Source organism: Olea europaea, chromosome 14, assembly GCF_002742605.1.
Source record: "Olea europaea var. sylvestris chromosome 14, O_europaea_v1, whole genome shotgun sequence".
NCBI lineage: Eukaryota > Viridiplantae > Streptophyta > Magnoliopsida > Lamiales > Oleaceae > Olea > Olea europaea.
In genome coordinates, this window is record NC_036250.1 from 5445238 (window position 1) to 5460585 (window position 15348).

At 34.3% G+C, this 15348-nt stretch overlaps 3 protein-coding genes across 6 annotated transcripts; 1 reads left to right on the top strand and 2 right to left on the bottom strand.

Moving 5' to 3' along the window:
- Positions 1-318: 318 nt before the first annotated feature.
- On the bottom strand, positions 319-6364 carry LOC111409427 (zinc finger MYM-type protein 1-like). The gene is made up of 3 exons (XM_023039479.1): positions 3850-6364; positions 2064-2152; positions 319-1909 (listed from the first exon to the last, which is right to left on the bottom strand). The coding sequence occupies exon 3, from the start codon at positions 1900-1902 to the stop codon at positions 319-321; it is 1584 nt and encodes a 527-aa protein (XP_022895247.1). The 5' UTR covers positions 1903-1909; positions 2064-2152; positions 3850-6364.
- Positions 6365-8093: 1729 nt separating this feature from the next.
- LOC111409428 (E3 ubiquitin-protein ligase RHA2B-like) lies at positions 8094-8558 on the top strand. Its single transcript, XM_023039480.1, has one exon. It carries the CDS (start codon positions 8094-8096, stop codon positions 8556-8558), a length of 465 nt encoding a protein of 154 aa, XP_022895248.1.
- A 1462-nt stretch (positions 8559-10020) lies between these two features.
- Positions 10021-14165, bottom strand: LOC111408902 (prostatic spermine-binding protein-like). 4 transcript variants are annotated; one of them, XM_023038741.1, is made up of 3 exons: positions 14008-14160; positions 13249-13373; positions 10021-10667 (listed from the first exon to the last, which is right to left on the bottom strand). In XM_023038741.1, the coding sequence occupies exons 2-3, from the start codon at positions 13345-13347 to the stop codon at positions 10215-10217; spliced, it is 552 nt and encodes a 183-aa protein (XP_022894509.1). In that variant the 5' UTR covers positions 13348-13373; positions 14008-14160; the 3' UTR covers positions 10021-10214. The 4 variants fall into 4 exon arrangements, with proteins under 4 accessions (XP_022894509.1, XP_022894511.1, XP_022894510.1 ...); XM_023038743.1 differs by having other exon boundaries at positions 10040-10661; positions 14008-14165; XM_023038742.1 differs by having other exon boundaries at positions 10040-10667; positions 13859-14160.
- Between the last annotated feature and the right edge of the window lie 1183 nt (positions 14166-15348).

Sequence of the window (15348 nt, forward strand, 5' to 3'; positions counted from 1 at the left end):
CAATGGCTGCATTGAAAATATCAAAGTGATAGTGATGTTCAACGGTAGGATACTCACGACCACGAGAACGACCAACCATATACGAAGCATCAAAGTCAGGTACATGTATATCATTTTTTGAGCAAAAACATTTCACCTCTTCAAGAAATTCTTCCCAGCCATCTTCTCTCAATGTTTGAAGGATAGTTTTTGTAGTACGGACAAATCTCATAGCAGTCAAGATGTCTTGAGTTTTCTTTTGAAGGGTCTGACAAAGCACATTCGCAATTGCTAATATTTTACGCATTAAATGTAAAATAAATACAAATTCAAATGTTGTCATGGTTTTACACCACCAACTTCAGACCGAGATCTTACATTTGGAGAATGATCACTAAGATACTCAAGCACCTTGCAAGTTGCAGCATACATATCAATCAAACTCTTTACAGAGCTGTAATGAGAAGACCAACGAGTACCTCCGGCTCGTTGCAAATTACCAATCTGATTAGCACCACTTCCGGACTCTCGTTCTCCAATTTCCAACAAATGCTCAATTTCTTTTCTTTGGGCACTTTTCAACTCATTGATGCGCTTAGGAGATGATGTAATCATATTAATAACACTATCCAAATGAGAAAAAAATGAATTAATATCTGAGACATCCCTAGTTGCAGAAATCAATGTGAGTTGTAAACGGTGGGCAAAACAATGGACATAGTATGCATATGGACAATCTTTAAGAAATAATTCATGTAGTCCATTCCAAGAACCACGCATATTATTAGCACCATCGTACCCTTGGCCTCTCATATTTTGCACTTGAAGGTCGAAACGGACAAGAACATCAGAAATTTGATTCTTAAGATTTAATGAGGTAGTGCCACTAACACTTTTAATTGCAAAAAAATGCTCTGTCAAAATTCCATTACTTCTGACGAACCTCAGGATAATGGCCATTTGTTCTTGTGAAAATTCATCTCGTGCTTCATCAACAAGAATACTAAATATTGCATTCCCAATTTCGCCACGAATTCTTTGTCGGACTTTGTTGGCCATAATGTTCAAAATTTCTTTTTGAATGTCTGGAGATGTGTATGTAGCATTTTTGGGAGCATTACCCAATACAACTTTTCCTACTTCAACATTCATTTTTCCAAATGCATCCACCAGTTCAATGAAATTCCCACGATTTAGTGAAGATGGAGATTCATCATGGTCTCTAAAGGAACAACTTTGAAGTGCTAACCACTTAACACTCATAATGGTGGTCTTTAGACGCAAACGGTTTTTCTGAATTTCCTCATTTGATAAAGAATGCATTACCTTGTCAATATGTTGAGTTTGTTTCATTAGATCTTCAACACTTCTCTTACAGCCATTATGAAACGACGAAGATGTTGTACCAACATGAATAAGAAATGCACATTTACTTCCTTGGTTAACCCTCTTCCAACTATCAAACCCAATAGTAACCAACGATGAAATATTATGTGGAGTACTCTCATTGAGAAAGAGGAAACAATAAAAATAATATGCCTTATGTGTTGAAGGCGAATATTCCAACCAAGGAAACTGATTGTACCAACGTTCCTGAAATCGACGTTTCTGCTTTCCACATTCTTTGCTCTGATACTCCCAAAGTTTTGGTTGATAAGGTCCAACATTTAGATAAGCTCGCCTAATCTGATCGCGTTCGTTACGTGGATGTTCACATATTTGTTTTCTTTTTCCAGGGTCCCGTTCAATAGAATCAGATGGTTCTACATTAAGATTGGAAGATGAAGGCCGTACAACTTCTGGGGATGAAATTGGAGGAATGGGCGCCGTAGGAATTGGAGAATCTTGAGATTTATTACTTTTTAAAAAAAAAAAAGATAACAAGGTTCTTCCTTTCTTGTTAGAAGGTCGATCTTCTTCCATATTAAATCTAAAAGCATAAAAAACAAGATACTTCAATATCACATAAAGGCATAAACTTAAATTGATAAAACCATAACCATATAAAACCAATTTACTATTTGCTATAACCTATGAAATGAGATTTTTCATTCGAAGTCAGAGATTGAGAAATGAGAACCAACCTTGAAAAGTTGAACCTCCTTAACCCTTTTAGCCTTTGGACCCTTTTCTTAGCAAATAGCACAATACTTCAAAAAATCAAAAGCATCACCTACAATTAAACAAAAAATCCAAAAAAAAACTATGAAAATAGTATCATAATGCCTATGAAAATGCTCCAGTGCTTCACCCAGTATTATACAAAAATTAACAATAGTTTTACTTTTAAGAATGTCATATAAATCAAAAATAAGTAATTTTTCTTAAAGCAAGCATCAGCAATCAGCATGAAAATTGGCTAAATATTAGAGACTAAACAAACGTATTCGGTAATTTCCAATTTCATCCAATCTGGACCAATCAGTTTCCACTTTCCACAGAAATCCAAGATTCCGATTTCCGTTCCAAATGTCAATTTTAATCACCACAAGACTCCACACCAGATCACCCTATGCATCAGTGAAAATTTGAGGGAAATTTATCGAACACATTAAAGGCATCCTATTTCACCCAAATTTTGAAAGAATTGGGTTCTAATTCAAAACCAAAATTCTCTCATTTCAAACTCACTGTTCACAATCAAAATCCATCAAGTAACAAAACCCATTTTCATCAATTGTTCAAATTTTTCCAATTACAACAAAATGACAAATTATCTCTTTCATAGAAAGGAGGTCATAGAGAAATAGATTATCTATTTCATTAGTGTGAACTGCGAAATGCAAATAAATAAATAATTAATGGTTAACTAACTGTAATGAAGATTAAAAATGAAGATTCAATTTCAGAATGGAACCTCCAAACCCCGACTTAGTCGGCTGAAGCAAGAATGTGGGAATTGCCGAACTGGGAAGATAGGATGCGGTTGTGGCCTGCGGGGTCAAGCCAGCGAGTCGGCGGCACAGTGGCACTCGATGAGGGGCCGACGGGCGACGGCGGTCCAGGTCGGCGGGACGGCGGCTACGGGCAGGGCCGGGAAAGGGGAAGAGATGTAGGGTTTTTTATTTTTGGGAATGATTTCATTTTCAATTGATTTTGCAAAACTTATAGTTCACGTGGTAAGGAATGGAAAGAAATGAGATAAATGGATTTTATCAATTGATACATTTAAGTGGGTTTGGGTTAAATTAGTGGGCTAAAGATTAAAACAAAAAAAAAATTTTAGGTGGACTAGCCCACTGAATTAAATTGTTGGTGGGCTAATGTGGTTACATATGGGCTATTGGACTACAATTCACACAATTTTTTTTTTTTTTTAACTATCTAGGCCTGGTCAACAGTGGGCTGCAGCCAAGTGCAGCCCACCTCTAAATCCGCCCATGTTTCCAGGTTATGTTTTTTTCTTAAGGGGTGAATATTCGCCAAGGTGGAGATTGTTATGCATCTAGGTCATATAGAGTGGAACACATGTCCTAAATCAAATGGGCCAATGTCGGAGCGGAGTGGAGTGGAGTGGAGTGAGGAGCGCCGCTCTCGTGGACGTAGGCACACCGCCGAACCACATAAAATTCATGTGTTGATTTATCTTTTTTATCCCTTTATTATTGCGCATAAAATCCAACAAAGCCCCAAATGCATTAGGTATTTAGCCGTTGCTTGACTTTTAACCACATATTCATACAATAAAATATTTTACACGTAAATCCAAAACTTTTCCATGCTTTTCAACCACATTCTCTTAAAAAACACTATTCAAACATTTTTTCACCAAAAAATGGCTATCAAACAAGTGGCTTAGGAAGCTAAGAAGTTAGCAACACCATGAAAGGAAATGAAGCTTCACAATAACTGAAACAAAGGCAAAACTACCTCTTCTCTCTCTTAGTATTGATTGTCTGACTGAAAATCCAAAGCTTCTGAACCCAGAAAACAGTTGGTGAACCTGCACATTCTGTGAAACCTATCCTTTAACAGAAACAGTTTCTTTCATTTTTCAAAAAATAAGAGCTAGCTCATCAATAGCTCTGCTACTTGACAGGTCAGCTTCACCAGATAGTGGTGGGAGAGGAGCTTCAAATGATGGTGCTTCCGCGACAACATGCTCAATCTTCTGTCCAAGCTTACCAGACTCCTCCAAGCTTTTCAGCTCAGCCAACCCATCTACAAGTACTTCATTAAAAAAAACTCTAGGAACAGCATGAGATCCAGCAATCTCCTCTAGCTCTAGCTTCCTGCTAGGATACACATCAATATTGATCTCAACATACCGGAGTCTTTTCCTATGCAGAAATCTTCGTATCTCTTTGCAATCCTGTCACTACACAAGATAATATGAGTATCTGACCATTCATGGCAATCAGTTGTATTAACTCCTTTATAGAATGATTCTGTACTGACTTGTTTTCACCCAAGCATAACGAGAAATCCTAATACGGCTAAGAGGGTTCCATCCAGAGATCTCTGCAGATTTCTTGGAGACTTCTTGTGCTTCACTTTCTGATGAGAAATCTTCGTTCCCATTACTATCATTGTCCTTGTTGTGATTTTTATCTTCATCATGAACATTCTGTTCACTATCACTTATTCCAGAAAGGCAGGGCTTAAAAGTAGAGACTGCTGCCACTGCACTCTTTGCCCGTATTAGATTTGTATGACCAACTGCTTTTTCGGGCCAAGCAGGTCTCTGCCCCTCCACTTCATGATCAATGGACCTCACAGACAAACTTCAATTAGCTTCCATTTCAGGAATTTCAGTTCCATAGAAGACAGGTTCCTCTTCTCCTCCATAAAGAATTTCCTCAAGATTACCCCTTGAATCTGCTTCATCAATCATCATTCTCTCGCTTCTTGGAGTCATATGATCTCTTCTCACTCTCTGTTTCACCAATTTTCTCTCCAATTTCCAAAGATTTCATTTCAATTGGTGACTCAAACTTGTTTTTCTTTCTGAATTTGACTCTTTCCCTCCAGCTTTTCAGCAGGTAGAATATGGCTTTTGTTGTCATGCTTTTCTTTCAAATATCCCGCATACCTACTTCATTTTCGGAGAGTTCAACACTAGTTTCTCAAATGTACTTGTGTTTTCCAGGTCCTCTGTTTGTTTACCAGGTACAAATTTCCTCCCTTACTGTAGTAGCTGAGTTACTGACTGTTTCATTTCCTCATTTTCCTGTTCAAACTTAGATGTATCACAGTTCTTTTGAGATACTGAAGGGTCACAACATTGCTCTTATCATAGCTATCAACCTATGAAATCTAGCAAAAACAATTACATTCATTGGTGAATACACTTCCAAGGTGACAACTGATTTCATAACATCACTGCCTATACAAGAATCACCCAAAGCTCAAATCATACCTCTGCAAACCAAAATACCATTTTCTCATCTAACTTTTTTCATTTTCCCAAGATTAACGGGACTGACATTTCTTTTCTTCCTGAATTTCCTTCTATGACATGTACTTGATGCAAGGGAAGAGACATCATTGAAACAGTGCATTTGGAAAGAATTTTTAAATTTTCTAGTATCAGAGGTAAACGTTTGAACATGCAACAAATTGTGATGATTTTTATGCTTCAAACTCATCATATCAATTTATTTCCATTCTGATTATTTGTGTATCAAACTCATTGCGTCAACTAATGCTCCAAATAATTAAATTATTTTGTTCGCTCCATTGTGGAAGAAAGTAAACAGGACAGGACAAAGTGCTCTCTTGACCATATCTATGTGGAATTCCAGATCTAATGGCTAACTAGTAGTAATTTCTTACACATACAAAAAACCATAAATAAGTGTCTTCAATAAATGATATGGTTATCTCAATTCGAGGGCCTTTATATGATTTATTGATTAAGCTACTAGTTAAAAATGCAGAATTCTGCCAAAACTCTTTCCCCCACCCCCACCCCCGAGAGAGAGAGAGAGAAACTCTTTTGCACTTGTACCATTGCACAGAATGAACTCTACATCCAACCTACAGGACTGCTTCATTGAATTGTAATTACTATTGATGAAAAACATCTATAGAACAAACAATTGACAGAATGAATAACAAAAGTCCAATATGTTAACCCCTTCAGACTCAATCAACTTAGATTATAAGACATAATAAAGCAGCCATATTAAATTGGTGAAAAGGCTTCCAAAAATAATATAAAATAGAAATTACCCATCAATGCAACTGCTAAACATTTTATAATAAGAATTGAACACAGTAAAGGATACACTAAAGAAAAAAATCTAGACTTGCCTTACAAACCAGTTCTTAATATCAATTTAGTGATAAAAAAATAATTAATTAAAAATGGGTTTTATCTAAAAGTATATAATTGGTAATTACTGATAATTATCTAAATGTGACGTGAAATGATAAAAGAAAAAAGGACTTACTGACCTGAGGGAGCTTGATTTAGGAGAAATGAATACATTGTTTTATAATGTAAATGAAGAAATCTTCTGAAAGGGAAACGGATTGTTATTTATTGAATAAATGCATTTAGAGAAAAATGAAGACTTTGAATTGAAACCGTCGTTTCAGATTTTAGGTCTCTACTCTTGACAAAGAGAGGCATTTTTGAGAAAAATCGCACCACCTAGGATGGAGGGGGAAAGTTCTATCAAGGCATTCTTTTTTGCAAATTAGTCCTTAATATTTTTATTTTTTCAATTGATCCATTATTGAGAGAAAATACAGTTACTGGCCCTATTTGGTTTAGCGAAATTTGTTAATTTAGGCTAAATATATTCACGCCACAATTTTTAATAATTACACTACATTTTAATTGTATGAAAGATTCATAACATTTACATATTATTACATTTATGTTTCAAACTCTTTTCATCATATTCTTATTCTCAAATTAACATAAGTTATTTCTAATTATGATTTCTCTCCAAAATTTTCTTTAAAATAGAGTAAAAAGACTCTTTGCTCACCATGTATTTTTAAATAAGCAAAATAAATAATAATGCTAAAATGAGATTAATATTTGACCCTCATTTTAAATCACATTAACAATATGTTTGGATGAAATTATGATTAAGGTCAAGATTTTCTTATAAATGAAATGTTAAAAATAAGAATGTGATGAAGATAAAAGTTATGGAAATAATAAGTGTAATAATAAATAAAGGTTAATGACCTTTAATGTAAGTAAAATGTGATGTATTTCAAAAAAAAAAAAATGTGATATGAACATAATCGTTCTTTTTTGAATTGATTGTAGAGAGAGTGACCGTTGAAATTAAGTCGACCTTCAAAAGTATTTGATTATAGAAGTATGTTATAGCAATTAGCTATTGGATAATTTTGTGTTTGAATTAGATTTCGAGTTAAAATGATTCTTAACAAGTTGGTCATAAATGTGTGATATGGTATTTCAAAAAAAAGGAAATATATACTATAAGAAAAATAATGACAAAATCACAATTATAAGTGAAATTCTTAAATTGTTCTTATGAAATTTCGGCCCTTGGGAGGGGCTTCCAACCCCCTTCCAATACCACAACAACCTCATCATGGAGATCGATCTGCATACTGATCTTGAAAAACGACAAGAATTAAATTTTCCAACTTAACAATCTAACATCCCAGTCAAAAATGATTGAATAAATCACATTAGTTCAGGAAGCTGATTATCTCAGAAGAACTAAAATCAAAAGCTAAAGATTAAAACTCTAATTTATACTTACTTTTATGTGATTGTTATTTAGTATTTGGCTGCAAAAACTTTTGGATTAATCGATAAGAAGGATTAAAATGTTCACGAAATTTATAGATTAACTCCATCCGGTTGCTGTTTTAAATGTTTAACAAATGATTTTGACTTGTTGGTATGGATTATTAATATATACAAATCTCATAATCAAGTGGGTTGGTGGGCTCATAATTAATTCATATAAATCAAGCCTAACCCTATTAGAATCTAGAAGCTTAAACCAAACAACAACAACAACACAACCAAAAAAAAAAAAGGGAAAATATGAAATTACAATGTTGTTTTCGAGAATCAGAAGTTTAATTTAGTACACACCTCTATATATAGAGCTATATACCTGAACTTATTCTAGCAATTATTTTTTTGTAGTAAGCTCCTCAAAGCAAAAACAATGGTTCTCACACTGAATAAAATGGTTGCTTCTTTTCATCTCACGGTGCTCCCTGAAATAATCCGGTTCATCGTGTTAGCTATTTTCGTTTCATGGAAGTTTTACAGGCTCGTAAGGTCGAATTACAAGTACATGGCGATGATCAACAAGAGCAGCTCGAAATTTATTTACAGAAGGAACCCGAATTCGGAGTTACAAGAATGTGCCATTTGCAGGTCTGAATTTGTGGCAGGTGAAAAGATTAGAGAGCTGAAATGCAAACATATGTTCCATAGACATTGTGTGGAGAAATGGCTACAAGAATACAAGGCTACGTGCCCGCTTTGTAGAAGTTCGATCGTGTCTGAGGAGATTTTAGCTGAATATCGTCGCGTAAAAAATGAGCGAAATGATAGTATCATTGAGAAGGAGCTAGCTCTTATACTGTTATCTGTTTTGCATGGGGGGAGCTGCCATGGGTTTTGAAAGAAAGGATTGCACTGACTCGACTGTGTGGAGGAGGGAAGAGCCAAATTATACCGTACACTTCCCCGCTCGACTGCAGTTCAGGAGTACAATTTAAATTGATTCACCAGCAAGTTTGTACAGATTGTTTAGGCCTTTCAAGAAAATTAGAATAGAATTCTATAGTTGTTGCAGAAAATGCCAATGAATTTTCAGATTTGAGCTTAATCTTTTCAATTTTGGTAAACAGTATTTCATTTTTTTTTTTTTCTGTTTCTATTTTTTCTTAAAGATGGTCAAAAAGTAGTTGGATTCAGAGAAAATATACACTTAAGTTAGTGAAAAACAACGTAGTTAAAGAATTATACTTGTTGTTTTGTAGTTGGTTCTTGATTGTTCAACGGCTCACGCTACTTTTTTTTCAAACTTTTAGGTACATTGAAGATATTATAACATTTTGGTTGAGAAAGCAAAAACATGATCTAATGGCGTATTTGTTCTTGGGGTATTGAAAGTATCAAAGTATTGGTTGAAATCACTAGTTTCTAACAATTAATCTTTTGAATATATTTGGAATAATATATAGAAGGTGATAAAATAAGGGAATTTATACTTCAATTGGACAGAAATAACTCAAATAAGCAATATAGAGATAATAAAACTTTAGGTTGCAAAATAAAAGAGCGAATATGAAGATTATAACAATTTCAGATTGAAAAGATAGATTTTTGTTTGATTTTTTTTTTCTTTTTTTTTGCGGGGGGGGGGGGGTAAATTTTTTTTTTGTGGTTTGTGGGGGGGGGGGGGGGGGGGGGGGGGGGTGTGTGTGTGGAATGAAATGGGAGTTTATATAGAAAAATTTGACCATTTTGAAAAAGTAAAAATAAAAAGTAATCGTCTTTAAAAGATTATAATTATGACCATTGGTGGCTTAGGAGCCAAGAGCCCAAGATGAGCTGAGCTTGCTCGGTTCGTGAAAATGCAAAACGGTGCTCAATTCCACCCATTGCTCATATCAAAATGAGTCCAAATTGTTCACGGACTAAACTCACGAGCAACTTGACCCGATTATCAACCCTGGTAAAACCACAACACGAAATTTCATATGCACAGAAGGAAATAGAATTCCAACGAGAATGCCCTTCAGTTCTTTTTACTTTGGGATTTCCTAACAAGAATTAAGGATTTTTTTGGATCCTTGTGCTCTCAAGTCAAAAGATAAAATTTATTTTCATGTCCAAGACAAATGTGACTTTACACCGTCTATATATTCATGTATCGATAAAACAATTTTTTGGCAAGGTTGGCTTTTGCACTGAGTGAAATATTTAATTTTAGCTTTCTTTTTTATATTTCTATTCGACTTGAAGCATGCATTTCAGTATTAGCATTTGTTTTCTGGTTTTTATTTGCAGGTTGCCACTGACGTAATAATCTTTTCACTAAAAGCTAAATAAATTTGACACGAAGTATAAAAGAAAAATTTAAACAAAAGTAAAATTAATAATGAAAGTCGTGAAGTGCTCCAAGAGATCTTGCTTAGTCAAATATCCTCAAACTTAGAAATGATAATAAAACATGCAAATGAAAGCAATGAAACATCTAAATAGTTCTCCCTTATGAGCTAGATAGGGTTACAAGGTCAATGACCTAATCGAAGAAGACATTTTACATCATCTACTTCTTCCTCTTCTTAGGAGGCTGGAGCTCCTCTTCTTCTTCATCCTCCTCGTCATCTTCTGGCTCTTCCTCTTCCACAACTTCCTCCTCGTCATCTTCCTCATCGTTATCATTATCTTCATCATCATCATTGTCATTGTCATCATCGTTGTCATCATCCTCGTCATCATCATTGTGGCCGTTAGCGGCATCATCATCATCTTCTGCATCTTCGTTGTTTCCATTCCCTTCTGTGGCTTTGGCACCGCCATTGTTGTTGGGAGTCTTATTTGCATGCCCTCCTCCCTCTTGGGAAAAATCTTCCACCCCATCTCCAAGACCACCATCTTCATCATCGTTGTCATCTTCGTCTTTATCCCCCGCATCAACTACTTCAAACTCATTATCATTGCTATGATCCCCTTTGAACTGAATTGCATTCATCATCATCGGTGTCAAAATTTCCTGAAACTATTTGATTAAGATCCCAATTTCAGAATGGCAAATATCCACACATTTATGAAACAACAATGATCAATACTTGTGAACAATATATTTTTTCACTTTTTACTCATAAAGAAAAAAAAAGAAACAAGAAATACAGTAAAATAAGTGAAAAATGTGACCCAACCCAATATTTACCATTGGACTGGACCATACCTCCATTGGGCTATGTGGACTAGGGGATTTGTTTCATACGTAGGCCGAACCTGAGGAGAGGCCCAAGAGGCCTATGCCTCAGGCCCAGCATATTGATGGGCCCAAGAAAATGGTGTATCCCTATTTTTAAAAACTCAACTTCAACACAATAATTCATTTTCCTCCACAGTCCACGGCAATCGTTAGTGACGGCACTGAGACTCGAAGTGCAACTCCTCAAAACTAACATGTGCACACAGCACACACGACAATTTGCACAAATTTGGTTTAGTTGTATTGTCTATCGCAAAACGTTTGCCTAAATGCAGTTAGGTTATTAAACTTCAATTAACTAGCAACCAGGTCAATTTACTTCAATTTTGTAGAAATTAAGCCACTCTATATGACTATATGTGAAGAAGATTAAGTAAAAAATGTGACATAGGTTGCTTCAATTTGGCCCTATCCTATATATGAATTTGTTATGCATATTTTTGTCTCAAAAACTGCAAGATGACTTGGATTTAAGTGATCTTTTAGAATATTTTCGCATTGGCATTTGATTATAATATATATATTTTAAATATTTCATGTTCTTTGTTTTATTTTTTGATTTTAAGTTAACAGATTTAGTTCCTTAAATCTCTTATAAATGAAACAAATTTATTGCTAGTTATGATTTATGAGCCCAAAATCTGAAGTTTGCCTTGGGCCCCGCAAAACACAGGTCCAGCCTTGCTCATAGGCCATCCTTTATAGACTAGATGATTTGGGCCGTGGTGCATGGGCCGTGCCTCTTGGCTTATGCATCAGCCCATTATGACGCCTCAGCCCAAGGGTACCCATACTGCATACTATTTCTAGGTCTGAAATTCTTTTAAAAATATCCCAAGGGAATATTCGAATATCTTATAGTACCAAAACTAAGAATATATTGGTCTCTAGCTTTTTATAACAATTAACAACTAAACTTGCACTAAAATAATCAAAAAAAACTTTGACTCCAATGAGAAAGACCACATATTTTTACGAAGAACAAGAAAATGTACATCATTTTTGGATATTTAAGAGAAATAAAAAGTTTTTAAGATCCATAGAGTTTTTCAAAAGTCAAAAGTTACTTTTTAACATGCTTAAATAATTTTTTAAAAGTGAAGAACATTAGAGGAAAATAGTTTATTTTAAGGCAGCTTCCTCGAGAAATTGTTCTACAAAAAATAAGAGTAAAAATAGAAGTTCTTCCAAACAGGTCATAGGAAATTTCGACATATTCCAACTAAAATGCAAATGATTTAATTTTAGGTAAATTGGTTCTATTTTCTTTCAAATATAATTTTTTTTGTTAATTTACTACTACTAGCCGTTTGCTGGTTTCATTAAAAAGGTTACAAGCCCAACCAAGTGTGGCAGACTATATAATTCTATTGGGGCCCAGCATCAAACAACCCGGATCTCAAAAAGGCATATAATCCAAATTTATTCTTCTTTGGGTTCCGAGAAGAGCAAACTAGCAGTAGGTGCAAGCTAGCATTTAATATGACAGTTGACACCATACTGTAATTAAACGGAAAAATAAGTCTTGCAATCAAAATTTTTTATTAGCTTAAAAGTAACAAAAAGCTAAAATTGACCTTTAAAAAATATTTTACCATCGATAGAATACGTCTTTCTACAATAGAAATGAAAGCATGCTAAGTCGTGCAGTGAATTAAGGAACGGTTTCATAATGCTTTTTAAAAAATTAAAAATTGCTTTTAAGGTAAAAAAAAAAAAAAAAAAAAATTTGAATTTTTTTGAAACATTTTACCTGTGTAAAAGAGTTTTAGAAGTAATTGATCTAAAGTAAATTCTTGCAAAAAATTACTTTACGAGAAGTATAAGTAAATACACAAGTCCTATCTTACATAAAACGCAAATAAACAATCAATACCCGAATTAGCTTTTATTTTCGAGAATCTGATTACTTTTCATGGTGAAAAGGTCTTTCTCATGGTCAAAAGGAAGGAAAAAAAAAAAAGGCATTAATCCTATCAAAAAATTATTTTGCATCATTAGTCGTTATTAAATACCATAACAATAATCTCACTGTCTCAGAGACAAACAAAAATGGTGATAAACAGCAGTATTCAATTCTTTTTAAAATCCCGAACATGATAATTAAAGATATGAGGCTGTTTGGCATGATATTTGAAAAGTTAAAAAGGGCTTTTAAAATTTTTTTAAATATATTTGATTAATTTTATAAAAGTACTTGTTTTAGTTAAAATAATTTTTTTAGGAAACTGATCCAATGAAATAGGAATTTCAAAATAGAATTTTTTTAAAAAAAATTTAGTTTCCAAAAAAAATAAAATAAAGGTACAAAACTCTATTATTAAAAAAAATAATGCTAAATCGACTTAAGTTTGCTTACTTGAGCCAGGTAGAGGTGGTGAGCTTTGACCAAAAGGAGGAGTGAGCAAAGAGTCTCCCTGGCGCACGTTAGCGGAGCGTGGTTAACAATCACCTCCATATGTACGGCAACTCGACAAAGTTGACCTGCCAAAATCAGAAGTCCGTTAGATCTTCTCCGAATCCGTTGGAAACTTCCATCCTCCATAATCCGTAAAGTAAATCCTAATAATTATCGTAAAAATATTTATTTATTTATTTTTCCTTCTGAAAAATAACAGAAAAAATAAATTAAGAAATATCCAAAAAAAGAAGCAGCTAAATTGCTAAAATCACCTGTTTTAGTGTTATACTTTATTATTGAAAATTTTAACAAAAACAGAATTTATTTATTTTTTTATTATCATTTCACAAAATCCTGGAAAGTCGAAACAGTAAAAAGTTAAGAAAAAAATGATATATTAATTTGAGAAAACAAGAAATACAATAATACTGTCGTTGAAATCAGAAATATTCATAGAAGAAATTAGAGGCAGAAAAGTAGAAAATTTGAAGCGATAAACAGCCAAAAATAAGCGAAATTTTTACTTGAAAAAGTAAATTTTGTGAGAAAATGAAGAGGAAAATTATACCAGAAACTGAGAAAAAGTTTAGTTAAACAGAGATAGATCTGAAGAACTGTCGAGCTTCAAAATTTCCTCAAAACAACCATGAATGACTTTAACCTAATGCAGAGTGCGTGTGCGTGAGAGAGAGAGAGAGAGAGAGAGAGAGAGCTGACCAGAGGTTTTCTTGGTGAAGTCTACGAGGGCAACACGGGCAGCAGGTATTTCGACTTTGTAAAGAAGAATGGAAGTGTGTGTGTGTGCGTGAAAGAGAAGAGAATAGAGGGCACAGAGTGGTTGAGACTTTTATTTTTATTTTTTGTGAGTTTGATTTATGGAAAAGAAAAAGAAAGAATAGAATCAAATGCTTTGTTTTAGGATGGATGATGAGTTTGGCTGACTCCTCCTTTTAACCATGGTTAGAGTACCAAACTACACTTCGGTTTATTCAATTTTCATTAAAGACAGGGCATCAAGTGAAAGTTTTCGTGCCAAATTCGTTTTCAAGTTGTCACGTGCATATCAGGTGATTGAATATGTAAGGCCTACAGTTATATGAAGGATTTGTTTGGCAAAGGTTATAATTATTATATATTTATCCATCTATAAATCTATACATCAAATGCCATAAGCACACCTGAAACATCACTAGGATTGATCTCTCTTGCTGCACTTATGAAACCACTTGATCGGTAGACGTCTTGGAAGAAATCCTGGGTGACGGGACCCTTTAATGGGATGGATGATGAGTTTGGATGACTCCTCCTTTTAACCATGGTTAGAGTACCAAACTACACTTCGGTTTATTCAATTTTCATTAAAGACAGGGCATCAAGTGAAAGTTTTCGTGCCAAATTCGTTTTCAAGTTGTCACGTGCATATCAGGTGATTGAATATGTAAGGCCTACAGTTATATGAAGGATTTGTTTGGCAAAGGTTATAATTATTATATATTTATCCATCTATAAATCTATACATCAAATGCCATAAGCACACCTGAAACATCACTAGGATTGATCTCTCTTGCTGCACTTATGAAACCACTTGATCGGTAGACGTCTTGGAAGAAATCCTGGGTGACGGGACCCTTTAATTTAAAGAAAAGCGGATTCAAGCTCACTTGTTTTAACGACTTCAACAAGGTGGAAATTCTCAGTATTCTGTATATACATGTTCCTGCGAGTAGTGCGCTTTGGGATGCGTAGGAGCAATTATCGTCAAAAGCATCCTATAAGCGTCTTTCCTTCTGAGAGAAGTAGTAGCCAGTCTTTACTTAACTTGGCCCAAGCAATGACCAAAGAAGAAGTCTCGTTAAAGCTGTCGAATAGGCGATCCCCTGCCTCTCATTAAACTTTTTATAAATTCTTCCCCCAATGGAGCAAATATAATCAAATTTGAGAAATTTTATAAGTTGGATCTAGACAATGATTTTGAATGTATTTTATTTGAATCGGTGGTATTTTCTTCATCACAATTCTTGTCAAGAAACATATCAATCTCTACTCTTGGGCATTTTG